The sequence below is a fragment of the Megascapheus bottae genome, chromosome 19 (assembly GCF_031878675.1).
Source record: "Megascapheus bottae isolate mThoBot1 chromosome 19, mThoBot2.hap1, whole genome shotgun sequence".
NCBI classification, from domain to species: Eukaryota; Metazoa; Chordata; class Mammalia; order Rodentia; family Geomyidae; genus Megascapheus; species Megascapheus bottae.
The window spans coordinates 263,229-278,969 of NC_143527.1; the positions used below are offsets into that span (position 1 = coordinate 263,229).

The following is a 15,741-nucleotide window of genomic DNA, read 5'->3' on the forward strand; positions in this document are numbered from 1 at the left end:
CTGGGTAAACTGGCCTCTACTGCAGTCTGCTTGAGTTTCGGGGAATACTGTAAAAGGGGCTGGCATGCTGCTTTCTGTCAAAGGCTTCATGTGCTAGAAATTGAGTGATTTCACTTAACGTTTTTTCCCTTTACTCCTGTGCACTGTCTTTTGGATATTGGAAAAGGGTAGGCTTGGAGAATAGCTAAGAAAGGGAATTTTTGAATGCCCAGAAATACAAATCTTGTGGCTTTCTGTTCCAATGTTTTGTCTCTGTTTTTGCTGTACAATGACAGTTAATCAACGTTTAAACCAGTCTGCTCTCTTTCTCTCTCTCTCTCTCTCTCTCTCTCTCTCTCTCTCTCTCTCTCTCTCTCTCTCTCTCTCTCTCTCTCTTTCTCTCTTTCTTTCTTTCTTCCTGCTTCTTTTCCCTTTTAAATGTAGCTGCAGACAGTAAGGATGAAGAACTCAAAGTTCCCCCCAGGCGGCCCTATCTGGGTATGTACTACATTGCATGAGGCTGCCCCTGCTGCTTGCTCTGTGTCACTGCCTGCAGTTTGTCCCTCTGCTAGTATTTCCATCGATGCCTGCCTTTCCTTGCTTCACCTAGCATGGCCTGTCCACAGCACACTCACAGCTAGAGCAGTGCTGCTTCACTAAAAAGTATGTAGAGATGTAGAGCCTGCTGGGTTTGGGGGAGGGGAAAGGAAGGAAGGAAGGAAGGAAGGAAGGAAGGAAGGAAGGAAGGAAGGAAGGAAGGAAGGAGAAAATTCCAGATTGTAAGTTTGAAATGTATTACAAATTTTTTAATATATTATTGAAAATGAAGCTGTTTTTCTAATTCCATCTTTTCATTGCTACTCTGTAGAAAAAAAACATTGATTTTTTTTTTTACATATTTATCTTGTATCCTGCAACTTCTTTTTTGAAATGTTGAAGATCAAACCCAGGATTTTGTGCTTGTTAGGCAATCACTCTCCCACAGAGCCACATACCCAGCCCTTTTTGCGTTCATTATTTTTAGTTGAGTCTTGTTTTTGATTTTGTTTTGTTCTGGGCTGATCTGTACAGGCCCTTGTTTATTCTTGTGCTGTAGCTGGGACAGTTGGTGTGTGCCAACACTTACAATGTTTTCTGATAACCTGAAATCTTGTGACCTTTTTGCCCTGGTTGGCCTTGAACCTTAATCCTCCAGAGTAGCTAGGGTTACAAACATGAGTCTCCCCGGCCTGTCCTGATATGTAGCTTTCTTGTAATGACTTTGTTTTAATAAATCCTAATGATAACAACTGTATTATCCTAAGTATTAGCTTTATAAAATAAGTTAGGAAATGAGCGTTTGTGAAGAATTGAGTTAATTCATCTTTAAATTATCTAGTGAATTCATCTATGCTTTGGTTTTTCTTTATGGGAAGTTTTAAAGTTAGGAATATAGTCTTGTTACAGATCTATCCAGGTCTTCTGTTTCTTCCTGAGTTTCTTTCAGTTGTCTGTCTGCTGGAACTTTTTTCCCTTTTAATTTTTGTGCTTTGATAATGATCCTTCTTTTATTCTTATATCTTTTTTTTTATCAGTCCTGGGGCTTGAACTCAGGGCTTGGGTACTGTCCATGAACATTTGTGCTCAAGGCTAGGGCTTTACCACTTATGCAACAGCTCTACTTCTAGTTTTTTTCTTTTTTGATAGTTGTACTTTCCTTCCTGGGTCGGCTTCTAACCGAGATCCTCAAATCTGAGTAGCTGGGATTCAGATGTGAGTCACTAGTGCACAGCTGATTTTGTTCTTTCTTTCTTTGAAATGTTGTTGTTTACGGCAATATTTTTCTGTAAGTAGTTCTGGAAATGCACGATGAGCTTTGGCTGGGTTCTGTTTTTGTTCACCCTAGTTTCTCATTTCCTTCAAGATTTCTTTGACCCACTTGCCATTTAGGAATGTGCTGCAGTGTCCACATCTTGATGAACTCCCCAAATTTCATCCTGCTGTTTCTTTCTACTTTAGTTCCACTGTATTGCAAAACACACTTTGATTCCAATACGTTTATCTATCTATTTTCTCTTTTATGGTCCTGGGGCTTGAATTTAGGGCCTGGACACTCTTTCCGAGCTTATTTTGCTCAATGCTAGTACTCTATCACTTGAGCCACGGAACCATTTTGGGCTTGTTTTTCTGTTTATGTACTGAGGAATGGAACCCAGGGCTTCATATATGCTAGGCAAGCACTCTATCGCTGAGTCACCTTCCTAGCCCTCCAGTACTTTAAATTGAACATTATTTTGATGGCCAGTGCATGGTCTGTCCATGTGGGCATGAGAAGCGTTGGCTTTGGTGCTGAGCATAAGTGAGAAGTCTGTCCAGTCAGTGGTTTATCCTGTTCCTCAGCCTTCTCTTTCCTAATTATTCATCTGCCTGATGGTTGTATCCGCTACAACAGCTGATAAATGAAGTCCCTGTTTTTAAATGGTATTGCTCCCTTCTCATTTCTGTCACATCTTGCTTCCTGTATTTTGGAGCTATTGTTCAGCACATAAACATTCATGATTATTGTATTTTCCCGATGGGTTTGTTACTCTGTTCTACTGGTACTTTGTATTGTAAAGCCTGTTCTGGTTGCTACTTGAGTGGCTAGTTATTTCCTTTTCTTTTAACTTTCTTATGTGTCTAAATCTGAATTCTGTGTAAGACATCATATAGGGATTTAACTTTTTAGCCTGTCAGTTTTGCCCTTTGATCTAATTGTTTGATACATTTGGATTTACAACTGCTATTTTACTTTTTGTTTCCTACATGCCTATAGCTTTTCCTTAACCATTGTTCTTTTATTGCCTTCTTTTGTATTGAATGAATATATCCTAGTATAGCATTTTAATTCCTTTAATGATCTTTACCACTCAAAGTAATTCTCTTTAAGGTTAATTCCTTCAAATTTATGCTAATTTTGGTAACATATGGAAATCTTACTGCCAGGTGCTGGTGGCTTATGCTTATAATCCTACCTATTCAGGAGGCTGAGATTTGAGGATCATGATTCAAGGCCAGTCCTGGCAGGAGAGTACATGAAATTCCTAACTCCAATTAATGACCCAAACTCAATTGTGGAGCAGTGGCTTAAGTAGTAGAGCACTAGCCTTGAACAAATAAGCTCAGAGAAAGAATGACATTGTCCAGAAAGAAATGTACTTATTCTCTGACTTATGAAATGGTAACTTCTGTACGACATTTTAGGTGGCTCTTCTCCACTTTGGTTTTCTGATGGTTAATTGGGACTTTTGTGCCAGGCTGGCTTTGAACCAAGATCTTCAGATCTCAGCTTCCTGAGTAGCTAGGATTACGGGTGTGAGCCACCAATACCTGGCACTCCTGTGTACTTCTTTTTTGTGTGTGAGTCATGGGGCTTGAATTCAGCCTTGAGCTGAAGAGCTCAGGGACAGCACCCAGGCAGAGTTCAAGCCCCATGACCCATCCAAAAAAAAAAAAAAAAGACTCTCATGGACTTTTGTGCCAGGCTGGCTTTGGACCATGATCCTCAGATCTCAGCCTCCTGAGTAGCGTAAGTCATGGGCGTAAACTTATGGGTGTAAGCCATGGGCACCTGGCTAATAATCCATCTTTGAAGTCCACTGAATCTTCTGTTCACTCAGATCTGCTTTCTAGTTATCTTGAATCTTATTTTTATTGTAATTAATAGAAGGGTTACAGTTATATTTGCCAGATAGAAGGTGCATTACTTCACACACACATGTTTTTGTCTCCCCTCCTCTCCCCCCACCCCCTCCCCTCATCTTGTTTACCCTCCCGTTCCCTTTCCTATTTCAAATAAACAAATAATTATATATATAATATACCAAATAGCAAGGTAAGATACTGTAACAACATGAGAATAACCAAGGGACAACAAAAAAGATGAGAAATTACATAGTACATTAAGAACAACAATCATCCATTATATGGCTCTTGTTTCCATGTCCTAGAGGTCCTTTCATTTAGCCTCGTCCTACATGGCCTTGTTTCTTGAATCTTACTTCAGTCTAGTTTTTGTCTCCTAGATTCTTACTAGGTTCTTCATGATTCCCTGCTTGTCTGATGTTCTTTCTTTCTTTGGTGAGATGCTCTCCTTGTGCCCCTTCTTTCTAATCGCTGTAGGTTCCTTTAATCATATATAAAATAGCTGTTTGGGAAGAATTTGTCTATTTAGTTCTTAAATTCAGAGTCTTAGGTTCTCACTTGGCTTGCAGCTCATGCTCTGCTGCTTGAGCCACATCTCTAGCCCATGTACTTTGTAGGTTTGGTTCTGAAGTCCAGCACCTTATCAGAAGCCCTGTGTGTCCATTGTGCCCTGCTTTGGTATTGCTCACCCGACCATTCATGAGTTATGTTTTCCTGCCTTTTGCATATCTCCATTTTTTTTGTTTAAAGTGAGCATTAGAGGTACATATTGTGGCAGCTGTGGACAGTGATCTCCTGCTTGGGAGAGAGTGTCTTGTCACTCTCATGTAGCAGGATGGGACAGTGGCCGGCTGGCTGGGAGAGTCTGAGCCTGACCTCCTGCAGGGAGTCTGATGGGCTCTGGCTTTCCCTGGTCCCTTGTAGGTGCTGGGAGTGCTGCCCCGATGTCAGCCATACCCAGCCACTGTATTCACGCTGCACCATGACACTGCTCCACAGTAGACTGAGATGGTCATTGAGGCCATCTTTTTCACTGCTCTTCCTCCAAAATGGCTTTTGCTAATTACCCCTCTTCCTGGCTCTGCCAGCACCTGTGAGGCTCTACAGTGGCCTCTGTCGGCCAGCTTTGTGCTGGTGCTCATTTGTGTCACCTGCTCCCAGCAGCCTCTCCGTGGTCATGATCCTCCCTAGCCTCCAGGTACCAGCGGTCATCGAGGGCACGGCACCTTTGCTCACCCTGATGTGTAGTTAGGCAGCAGGAGCTCAGAAACTTGGCATTACTTTCTCAGGGGTGGTGTCAAGACTGGGAGGGCCTGTGTCTTGTCTTGCTCTACTCTCTGAGGTTTATCTTTCTAGTCTTCCGGTGGGCAGGAAGAGGAGGAGAGGGACCAGCCTCATCTGCTGGGCAGGAGGAGGAGGAGGAGAGGGACCAGTCCAGCCCTCAGCCATGGGAGCACTTCAGACCACCTTGCTCCGTTCCTGCTTCTACAAGAGAGGCCTGAACTGGGACAGACGGGCCACACGAGGGTGCTAACGGGCTGCAGCAGACTCAGAACTGCACGTCCCTCGCACACTGCACAGCTGTCCTGGCCTTGGTGGTTGCCCTCACTATCGGCCTCAACCTGCTCAGGCGGGAGCTGGCTGTGCAGGTCAGACCCTCTTGTCTGGACTTGCCTTCTTTCTGCCCCAAAATAGTTTGATGGGTCTCCAGCAGCAACACTGGTGCTGAGTGTTGTTCGTGTGCTTCTTGCCGTTTGTCTTTCTTTGGAGGAAGGTCTGTTTGGACCCTTCGTCCATTTTCATTTTTCTTCTTGACAGTACTGGAGGCTGAACTCAGGCTTTATGCTTGCTAGGCAGGAATTGTTATTTTTCATATTGTTTCCTGTGTCTTGACTAGGCTATCCTGGACTATGATCCTTCTATATCATGCCTCTTGGGTAGCTGGTTTGCCACCGGACACAGTTTTTTCCTGACTGAGATGAGGTCTTGAGAAGTTTGTGTCTTGCAATCTGATCTCTGCCTCCAAAGTAGCCATGATTACAGGCAGGAGCCACTGTGCCTAGCTAGCTATTTGTCTGTGGATGCAGATCGTGCTGAAGGAGCATTTACCTCTTTGCCTCCAGAGATCTAAGTGATATTTAAAATATCTTTATCCTTTCAAGCTTTTCTCAGCCTTTTGTCTCTTGGAGGTAGAGCTAGAGTACAGAGTCTGTCTTCCTTTGTTAGCTTGCTCTCAGCCCTAGGTTACTGATTGGCCCGGGAGGCATTCTTCGTCCAGGTCCTCACTCCCATCTCGGGCTGCTTCTTCAGAGGCCCCTGGGTCTCTGAGCACCACCACTAACCCTCAGATAGCACACTGGCCTGCTGGCTTCAGCCTGCCACATCCAGAGGCAGAAATTGAGTTATCAATTTGCTTTGCCTCTGAAGACCTACAGTGAATGCTCCCTGAGGGCTAGGAGTGAGGGAGAGCTGATGGAGTGGTGGGATGGAGGCCACGTGAGTGAGCTCTCTTCACCCCCTCACCTGGGAGAAGCCCTGTGCCCACCCTGCAGGCCACAGCAAGGATGACCCCAAGTTGGGAAGGGGTACAGACCAGCACTAGGCATGTGGAACACACAGCACAAAGACCACCAAACCCAGAACAGATTATGAACTGCAAGCTTGAGGGCCTGGCCTGTGCATAGCACCCGCTTCCCTCACAGGGCCTCAGCCCTGTGGACTTACTCTGTCTCAGAGCTCCACCACTGGGTCAGTAAGCTACCTGGGCTGCCTGGACTCTACCTAGGTGAAGGCTGAGCCAAGTGGAAACGCCAACCCCAGGAGGGCAGATCTTTTCCTTGGAGCCAGGCTGGGATGAGATGGGTGACAATCCTGAGCCTGCCTGGAAGGTAGGGTGGGAAACAGACCTCACTTATAGATGGTGGGCGAGGTACAAGCAATGCCAAGTGGTAGGGAACGTGGAGGCACATTCTTGCCATGAATCTTTAGCTTGAGCTGCTTTTGTGGTGACACTGAAAAGTAGCTGAACCTCAGCATGCGTTTCTGGGTAGGATCAGTTACCACTCCCGTGTTAATTCTGAGTAACTGAAGTTAGGCCCCTCCTCCCTACCCACACTTGGGCAGAAGGGAGGTTCGTGGGGATTTACTTGTACTGTTTAGATGCGGAGAAGCTACTCCCAGGACAGGCTGGAATTCTGAAACCTCATAGCTGCAGTTTTACTGCAGTCAGAACATTAAAAACAAACAAACAAACAAAAAACCCAAGCTGGGCGCTGTGGCTCATGCCTGTAATCCTAGCTACTCTGGAGGCTGAGATCTGAGGATCAAGGTTTAAAGCCAGCCCAGGCACAAAAGGACCTGAGACTCTGATCTCCAATTAACCTCGAGAAAGCACTCTTATCTCCAGTTACTCTCCAGAAAACGGGAAGTGGGGCTTGGCTCAAGGGTAGGGTGGTAGCCTTGAGCTGAAGAGGTCAGGGACAGCTGCTATGCTGAGCTCAAGCCCCATGACACACAAAAACCAACCAACCAACCAAGTTTTTATGTCATTATGTGGGAGATGCTTTCTTTGATAAAATGTGCTCTTGGAGTTGGGGTGCAGAGAACCTGTTGGTGGTAGAGTTTTCCTAACATGTGTGAAGACCTAGGTTAATCCCCATTTGAGGGTACCAGTCCTCAAGATGTCCCCATAAAATGATTCAGGCTTGGAAGAGTCCAGGAGGACTAGTGATCTAGTATTTCCTTCTCCATCAGGGTATCACTGAGTTCACTAATTGGTGCTAGTGGTTTCTACATAATCCATATGGAGCAAGAGACACTATTTAACAGCTGTGCAGGGACGGCAGCTGTGCACTGGTGGGTGCTTTGCACAAGACTCAAGGTTGTCACAGCAGCAGCAGAATCATCCCAGAAGGTGCTATTGCATGGGAACCAACTGAGGCACAGAGTTAACTCGGAGTCACAGAGCCCAAGCCCAGGTAGAATCCCAGAACTTTCCAGAACTATGAAAATGAAGGTAAAGGATTGTAGCATCTTTTTCTTTTCTTTTTCTTTTTTGTCAGTTGTGGGCCTGGGCATACAGAACTCTGGGCCTGGGCACTGTCCTTGAGCTCTTCAGCTATCGCTCTACCTCTTTGAGCCACTTCCACTTTTCTAGTGGTTAATTGGAGATGAGTCTCATGGCTTCAGTGCCCAGGCTGGATTTGAACCGCAATCCTCAGATCTCAGCCTCCTGTGTAGCTAGGATTACAGGCCTGAGCCACATGCCTGCTCTAGCATCTTTTTTTTTTTTTTTTGAAATGCAAAAGCAAGGCGGGCTGCAGCTCGGGCTGCGTCCTGCACACCGACACAGCGGAGCTTAGGAGGAAGCCCTGCGCTGAAATTTGACAAGGCTTATAAAGGCAAAAGCAACCAGATGTTTGAATAAAATAAAGTGGGGGTTAGGGACATTCTAGAGCAATGGAAGCTAACGGGAAGTTCCCATGCCGGTTGAGTCCTATTCAGATATCTGAGGGTAGTTTTATGGCTTGGAAAACAAATGCTATCCTTGGAATTTACATGACTTTTAATTTTAACACTAACAGGTCAGTTCCAGGAACTTATGGACACCACAATCCTGCTTCTTTAATTTATGGGCGCTTTTGGGTATAAACAACAAGATGGTTGCTGCCTCAAAATGGGGGGAAGCTTTTTTTCATCTCTTCATTTCCCCCTTCAATTGTTCTGCAGGAGGAGCCAATTATGGGTCATATTTCACTAATTCTATGAAATTATTTTTCTTAGTTATTTCACCTAAGGGGAGTAATTTCTCCAAACCATTAACTGAATGGTCAGTCTCTCTTTCATAAATTGCACAGGCTTATTAAGAATGCAAGGTCCAAAAGTTAGTTAAAGTAACAACATTACTAGGGGTCCTAATAAGCCAGACATAAGAGTGGTGAACCGAGGGGATTTACTATACCAGGCTTCAAACCAACTTTGAATGATCTACGTAGAAACAGCGTGCCTCGCCAAGGGCTGCACAGGGGCCTTTCTGCTGTAGACATAAATCTAGTCCTCTCTTATTTTGCATATCTACTTCAGCCAGGGAACTGAGGGATTCTTGGAGGTGGGAAACAGAGGATTCAATTTTTTCTATGTGGTCTGCTGTTGGGAAATGAAAGAGGCAGTTCCCATTCCTAAACCAGCCAAACTGGCTCCCAATATAATACTGAGATTAAGGCAGTTATAGGTTCTCTCTTTTTTCTGTTTAGTGGGACTATCTGGGGATCAAACACTTCTCCCTCTTGATGGTAAATTAAGTGTGGATTCAGGTGGACAAGCACACAAAACCCTGTTTGGTTGAGTACTGCTATATGGGCACAGGGAGTTAGTCGAGTGGAACATGCCCACCAAGGGTCACTGAGGGGTATCAAGTATCCAGTTGTACTGGGTGAAATTTGAGTTTCATTACAAAGAAAGTTGTTCTCAGGAACCTGCCCTATGCATAACCCTTGGCCGTGCACTTGCTGGAGGGTGAGGGTGAGGCTGGCCCTGGATGCCATCGGCAGGATGAAAGGTCTGAGGAGATCTGACACTGCCCCTTTACAGCAACCCCTTCATAAAAAGGGGGCTGGGTGTCATAGCAGAGCCAGCAGGACTTAGTAAGGGCCAGTTGCGAGGAATTTAGGAGGAGAAAGGATTTTTGGATTAGATCGTAAAAGGACTCAGCGCTGTCACCTGGTCTATGGGGCTCCCTTCGTACAGCTGGTTCGAGTGTGATGTTGGGAGGGACTCCCGAGGGGACTGCTGCCGGCAACGGAGTAGAGGGAGCATAGGATTTATGGGAGGGGTGTCTAGCATCTTTTTAAAAAAAATATTTTTATTGTAATTAATAGAAGGGTTACATTATATTGCCAGATAGAAGGTGCATTACTTAACAATCATTGCTACCCCCTTCTCATGGTTTTGTCCCCATTTCCCTCCCCACCCCCTCGCCTTGGCTTGTTTTCCGCCTTCCCTATCTTATTTCAAATAAATAAACATATATACAATATAATCAGATAACAAGGTAAGACACTGTAACAATATGAAATAACCAAGGGACAACAAAAGAGATGAGAAATAACATAGTCCATTAAGAAATCTAGCATCCTTTATGTTGTTTGCTTTCTGTACTAAACTCCCTCAGTAGAACCTTGATCAGACCAGGTGTGGTGGCAGTGCTCTGGAAGCAGAGACAGGAGGTTCAGGAGCTCAAGAGCCTGGATTATATAGACTCTCTCAAACAACCTTATTTTATAGTTGCCTTGATCAGAATACACAGCTCACATCTCCCTCTACTGACTTTCTCACGTCTCTCAAGCACCCCAGGCCGATCTTGATCTCTTTGCACCACTCTGGCCTTCATCTGCTGGCCCACTGGCCTCACACTGACACAGACTGGCCTGGTGATCTTGGTGCTCCTCCCACCAGCTTGACTTACCTGCTTCTCAGCTGTGTCTCCAGCTACCTGCACCCCGGCCTGCCTATGTAGCTAAGGTGACTCTCGCTTTCTCCCCCTAGATTTTGATCCTCACCACTTCTGGCACTGGAGCAGCTTTGCAGACTATGTGCAGTGTGTGCTGGCCTTCACAGGGGTGGCAGGCTACATCACCTACCTGTCCATCGACTCCACCCTGTTTGTGGAGACGCTGGGCTTCTTTGCCGTGCTGACTGAGGCCATGCTGGGCGTGCCACAGCTGTACCGAAACTACTGCCACCGCTCCACAGAAGGCATGAGGTAGGGTGCCACCCAGGCCCAGCATGAGGCACACCAAGTGTTCTCAACTTGGAACCACTGGGCCTGCACTCCTGGTGGGGTGGGAGAGGGAAGCAGAGGCTCTCAGAAGCCTCCCGGGCTGCAGGAGTCTTGAGGATCAAGGAGCCGTACCAGCCGGGACACCCACCCCACAGGGCAGCTCTTGTAGGTTCACTTAGACCCTGAGGGAAATAACACCTAACAAAAACACTGAACCCCACACAGTTCTCCATGAACTGCAGTCATCTTGGTCTCCGTCTCCTCAGTAGCTAAGATGATAGGCCTGAGTCTGTCCTTCAGTGTGCACTCGATGCTTGTGGTATACAGCCCCAGTCACCCTCTGACACTGCTCCCCACTGCTCATTTAGGTCAATGGAATGGTACCATTAAGCAGGCCCTCCCTCCCTCCCTCCCTTCTTCCCTTCCTTCCTTCTTCCTTCCTCCCCTCCCCTTTTCCCTTCCTACCTCTCTGCCTGCCTTCCCCCAACCCCCCTCCTCCTCCTTCTTTTTTAATAGTACTGGAGTTTTACTTCTTGGCTTTGCATTTGTTGGCAGGTGCTCTACCTCTTTTTTGCTTTTTTGGGTGTTTTAGCTTTCGTCCGGTCACCCCAGAGCTAAGATCAATCCCCCTACGTATGTCTGTCACATAGTTAGGATTATAGTAAAGTGACAACACGCCTGGCTTTGTTTGAGATGAGGTTTTGCTGTGTTTGCCCAGGCTGGATCCTTCCAGGCTTTCCTCCCTGTTAGCTGTGAGTCACCACACCCAGCCCATCAAACATACCTGCTGGTGGCAACACAGGATTTAGGTGAGAAAGGACCGAATGGATTTCACAGCATGTGTGGGTCAGGTCAGGGCACGGCCTCAGTTCCTGTGGTTCTCTTCACACAGCTCGGCGATTACAGCTGTGCAGTGTAGGTACAAACGTGGGTGCTGGTGTAAGGTGTAGTGTGGGGGCTTTGTGTGGCACAGTATGTTGCCAGAGGGCTGCGTGGGACGTACGGTCCTGGGCTCAGCACAGAGGTGTGAAGGAATGACAGTAGATCACGATTGCCCAGGCTGGTGTGGCTGAAGACTGAATAGGTCTATGTGGTTTCCTAAGTGGTGGAGGGAGCCATGGGGATCCGAGGCCCTGTTTGGGGCTGGTGGGTGTACAGGGGAGGCACTGGTGGAGGCACATATGCAGAGGTCGTTAGAAAGTAGCTGTGGGATGCCAGGTGCAGTGGCTACGCCTGTAACCCTAGCTACTCAGGAGGCTGAGATCTGAGGATAGAGGTTCAGAGCTAACCCGGGCACTAAAGTCCGTGAGACTCTTACCTCCACTTAACCCCCAGAAAACTAGAAGTGGTGCTGTGGCTCAAGAGGTAGATTGGTAACCTTGAGCTGAAGAGCTCAAGCCCAGAGTGCAAGTCCCATGACTCACCCAAAAAGAAAGGAAAGAAAGAAAGAAGGAAAGAAAGAAAGAAAGAAGGAAAGAAAGAAAGACAGACAGTAGTTGTAGGGTTGAGTCTGGGCTCAGCCCTGATGGGGGCCATCTGAAAGCTGGCATCCCTCAGCCACTCTGCAGGAGGCTCTGTGAGATCCCAGGCCATCTCCTGGCACCTGGGATTGTTGCAGCCCTGTAGTGAAGATGGCAGGTCCTAACCACGGGCTGTCCTGTCCCTTCCCCACTGGTAAGGGCTTCACAGAGCACACTTCCTCTCTAGGAAGTACCTGACAGAGCACTCACAGGGAGGGTGAAGGTCTCTGGTGTAGACCACTGCAAGGCTGCTCTCGTGGAGAGCTTTCTGAGCCCCTGGAGGAAGGTAGGTGCTCCATACCCTGTAGGCCCTGTTGTTCACTGTGTCTTCCTTTATCAGGTGGAGAACATGGGAAGCCATTCAGCGATTCCACAGGACATAAGCTCAGACTTTGTGGTTGGTCCTTTCTCTGCTCTGGAGATGCTCTAGTTCTTGGTTCTGTTGCCTGAGAGTTCGCTGTGAATTCTGGTGAGACAGGAACATTCAGATTGTGGCAAGCCCAAGCCATCAGACAGGATGGCAGCTCCCATAAGAGTCTCTCCTGACATAGGAGCACCAAGACATGGTTTCTGTTACTCAGACATAGGCAAGGCCTCGGTGTCACCCAAGACTTCTGGAAGCCTGATTGACTTCTGGTCTAAGAGGTGTTTCAGAGACCCTGTGCCAGTCCTCAGGGGTGCCTATTCTTGTGTTTCCAGTGGGGAGGTGTGGGGCCAGGAAGGGTGGGGGTACTGGAGAGGGCTGCCTGGGAGCTGTCTCCCCCCATCTGGGTTCTGTCTCTGGTCAAGCTTCTCCTGCATATGTGTCTCCTGGAAACATGTTGGATTGTGGTGGGACTCACTGCTAAAGTCTCATGTTGTCTGTGCCTGTCTCCAGATGATGGGGCTCATGGCGCCCACAGATCCTGTAGAATTTAGAACCATTGGAAGGATGATTTCTGAACACGAGTTCATATAGTGTAGGGTCTCCAAGGATTCCATTTAAGATGATGCCTTTAACATGTGAATACATGCACATGGGTGCTTACCCACCAAAAACCAGGAGCTTGGTGGCCAGCCCAGAAAACCGCACCAAAGTATGCAGTTTTCTTTTTCATAGTACTGCCCTGAGCTGGGAATGGGTCAGTGTTGTGGAATCTGCACTCATTGGTCCGAGCTGTACCTTGAACAGAGGTGTGTAAGGAGTTCAAGAATGGAGAGGCCTAGTGATTCCTCCTTGAGTCAGTCCTGAGGTTATGCAGCTCGTAGCAGACCTCTTGGAAAGCTGTAGCACAGAAGTGCTCATGTGTACAGACGTCCGTGCACACACGTACAGACGGGGGCATGTGCAGCTTACACACACCTACGCGTGTCCCCTGCACACAGGCACCCCCACACATGCTCCATGCACTCATATATATAGCCATTATATGTGTGTACAGCTCAGCATGCATGCTTGCTTGCACACATGCTCACACATGCCTCTGTGTACACAGATACATGCACAAATACTTCTCACTATCTTGGAGCAACTTCAGGAGATATTTCTGAATAACAATTTCCCTTTTAGAAAATATCAAGTAGTTGTGGCTCTGGAACCAATGATAAGAAACAAGGATGCTTTTGAAGTAACTTTACTAATTAACGCAGCAAACTCTGAAAGGAAGATTTTGTGTGGCATTTGCATTCTCCTTTCTCCTGGTTTTACTAGATTTGAAGACTGTTCTTTAAGTAATTATTGGAGAGCAGGGGTGGTTGTAAAAGATAAAGAGGGGACCAGGCATTAAGCAACCAACAGTAGAATATGTTATTATTGAAGAATGGGGCAGGAGGGTGCTGGGGAAGGTGCTGGAGATACTGGAACTACAGCACATGGAGGCAGGGATGTAGCAGGATCTGGGGAGGGTGGATTCCCTCCTGGTGATCCAGGAGGATCACCACCAGGGCGGTTCTGGTTGTGAGTGACCATGGGGGCTGTGTCAGGACAGTGCTTCGGGAACAGGCAGGCATGTGCTCAAACAGCTAGGTAGTGAGGAAGAAGCTGAGGGCTATCTGTCCTCTCAGGGACATCTCCACTTAGGGCTGCTGGGACCCAGGCTATGCCTGGCTCACAGAAGGCTCTGCAGCTCCCAGAGCCCCCAGGCCTCACCTTAATCCCAGAGCAGGCCTTGGGGATTCAGAGTGAATGAGGTCAATGTTTCTTTGGAATGCATCTGTCCCTCCAGACCTCTGCGGAACTCTGGTGTTTGAACAGCAGGTGTGCTCTGTGTGGAATGCACATTATATGTAGTGCCCACACAGGCAAAGGCTAGTCAGCTTGCCCACCGTGACAGGAGGCTGGAAGAGAATTCCACAGAGCTCTGTGACATTTTAGGACAGCAATTTTATTAAGATACAATGCATACTATGTTGAAAATGAACTATATAACTTGTGGGCAGGGACAGGAGGGAAGAACTGTAAGCAAAGGAAGGAGTGATGTCCAAAAAAGAAATATACTCGTTACCTGGCTTTATGAAACAATAACCTCTTTTTGTACATCACCTTTATAATAACAATCAAAAATTAGTTAAAGGGGCCGCCAGTATAGCCTAGTGGTAGAGTGCTCGCCTAGCATGCACAAAGCCCTGGGTTCGATTCCTCTGTACCACATGCACAGGAAAAAGCGGGAAGTATAGTGTTCAATACACTTGTATGAACACAGGCTTGTGCATCATGATCTAATTTTAGAGTACTTTCATTGCTGTAAATGTTTAGAAACCCAGATTCATCAGCACCCCAGCCACCATTCACCCACTCCATGTCTCCCCTGATTTTTCTGTTCTTTAACACTCACATAAGTAGAGACAGGCTGTGTATGGCCTGTGTCTGACTTCTCATGTAGCATAAAGGCTTTTGTTTGTTTGGTTTTGGTCGGTTGTGAAACATAAATGCAGTTCTCGTGTGCTGTCTCTGAGCTCTTTTTGTTCAGAACTAGCACTCTACCACTTTGAGCCACAGCATCATATCTGGTTTTCTGGTTGCTAATTGAAGGTAGGAGTCTCATGGACTTTAATGCCCAGGCTGGCTTTGAACCATGATCCTCAGATCTCAACCCCCTGAGTAGCTAGGTTTACTGGAATGAGTCACCAGTACCCACTTGTATAATGTTTTCTTTTGTTTCTGTTCTTGCCAGTCCTGGGGTTTGAGCTCAGGGCCTGGGCACTATCGTTGGGCTTTCTCAAGGCAAGAACTCTACCACTTGAATCACAGCACCACTTCTGCCTTTTTCTATATATGTGGTACCAAAGAATTGAACCCAGATCTTTGTTCTTGCTAGATAAGCACTCTATCACTAGGCCAAACTCCTGGCCCCTTGTATAATGTTTTGAAGGCTATTCTGTGTTGTAAACATATCTGTGCTTCAAGCCTTTCATTCTATGGAATTGCCAGATTTTATTTATCTGTTCTTCAGTTGGTGGACATTTGAGCTGTTCCATGTTGCTCCAGATGTTAGGCGTGAATGATTTCCTTTCTTTGGGGCAGGTACTAGTTGTGGAATGGCTAGGTCATATGGTGTGACCCACGGAGACCTGCCAGCCTGTTTTCTACAGTGGCTCTGCCACTCCACACCCACCAGCCATGAGGGTCTTCATTTACCCTCAGCCCCTCTTGTTGGATTTTTTTAACCAGTCCTGGGATTTGAACTCAGGGCTTGAGCACTGTCCTTGGGCTTTCTCAAGGCTAGAGCTCTACCACTTGAGCCACAGCCTCACTTCTGGCTTTTTCTGTGTATGTCGTACCGAGGAATTGAACCCAGGTCTTCATGCATACTAGGTGAGCAC

At 46.8% G+C, this 15,741-nt stretch overlaps 1 protein-coding gene across 2 annotated transcripts in view; it reads left to right on the forward strand.

The window, feature by feature from the left end:
• The window catches only part of Slc66a2 (solute carrier family 66 member 2), a 30,982-nt gene that overhangs the window by 11,199 nt on the left and 4,042 nt on the right, over positions 1-15,741 (forward strand). Inside the window, exons 3-4 of one of the 2 annotated variants that reach the window (XM_090352940.1) lie at positions 424-477; positions 10,186-10,402. In XM_090352940.1, the coding sequence (XP_090209066.1) occupies positions 424-477; positions 10,186-10,402 (271 nt within the window). The remainder of the gene's footprint in view (positions 1-423; positions 478-10,185; positions 10,403-15,741) is intronic. The other variant, XM_090352941.1, reaches the window with a different exon arrangement.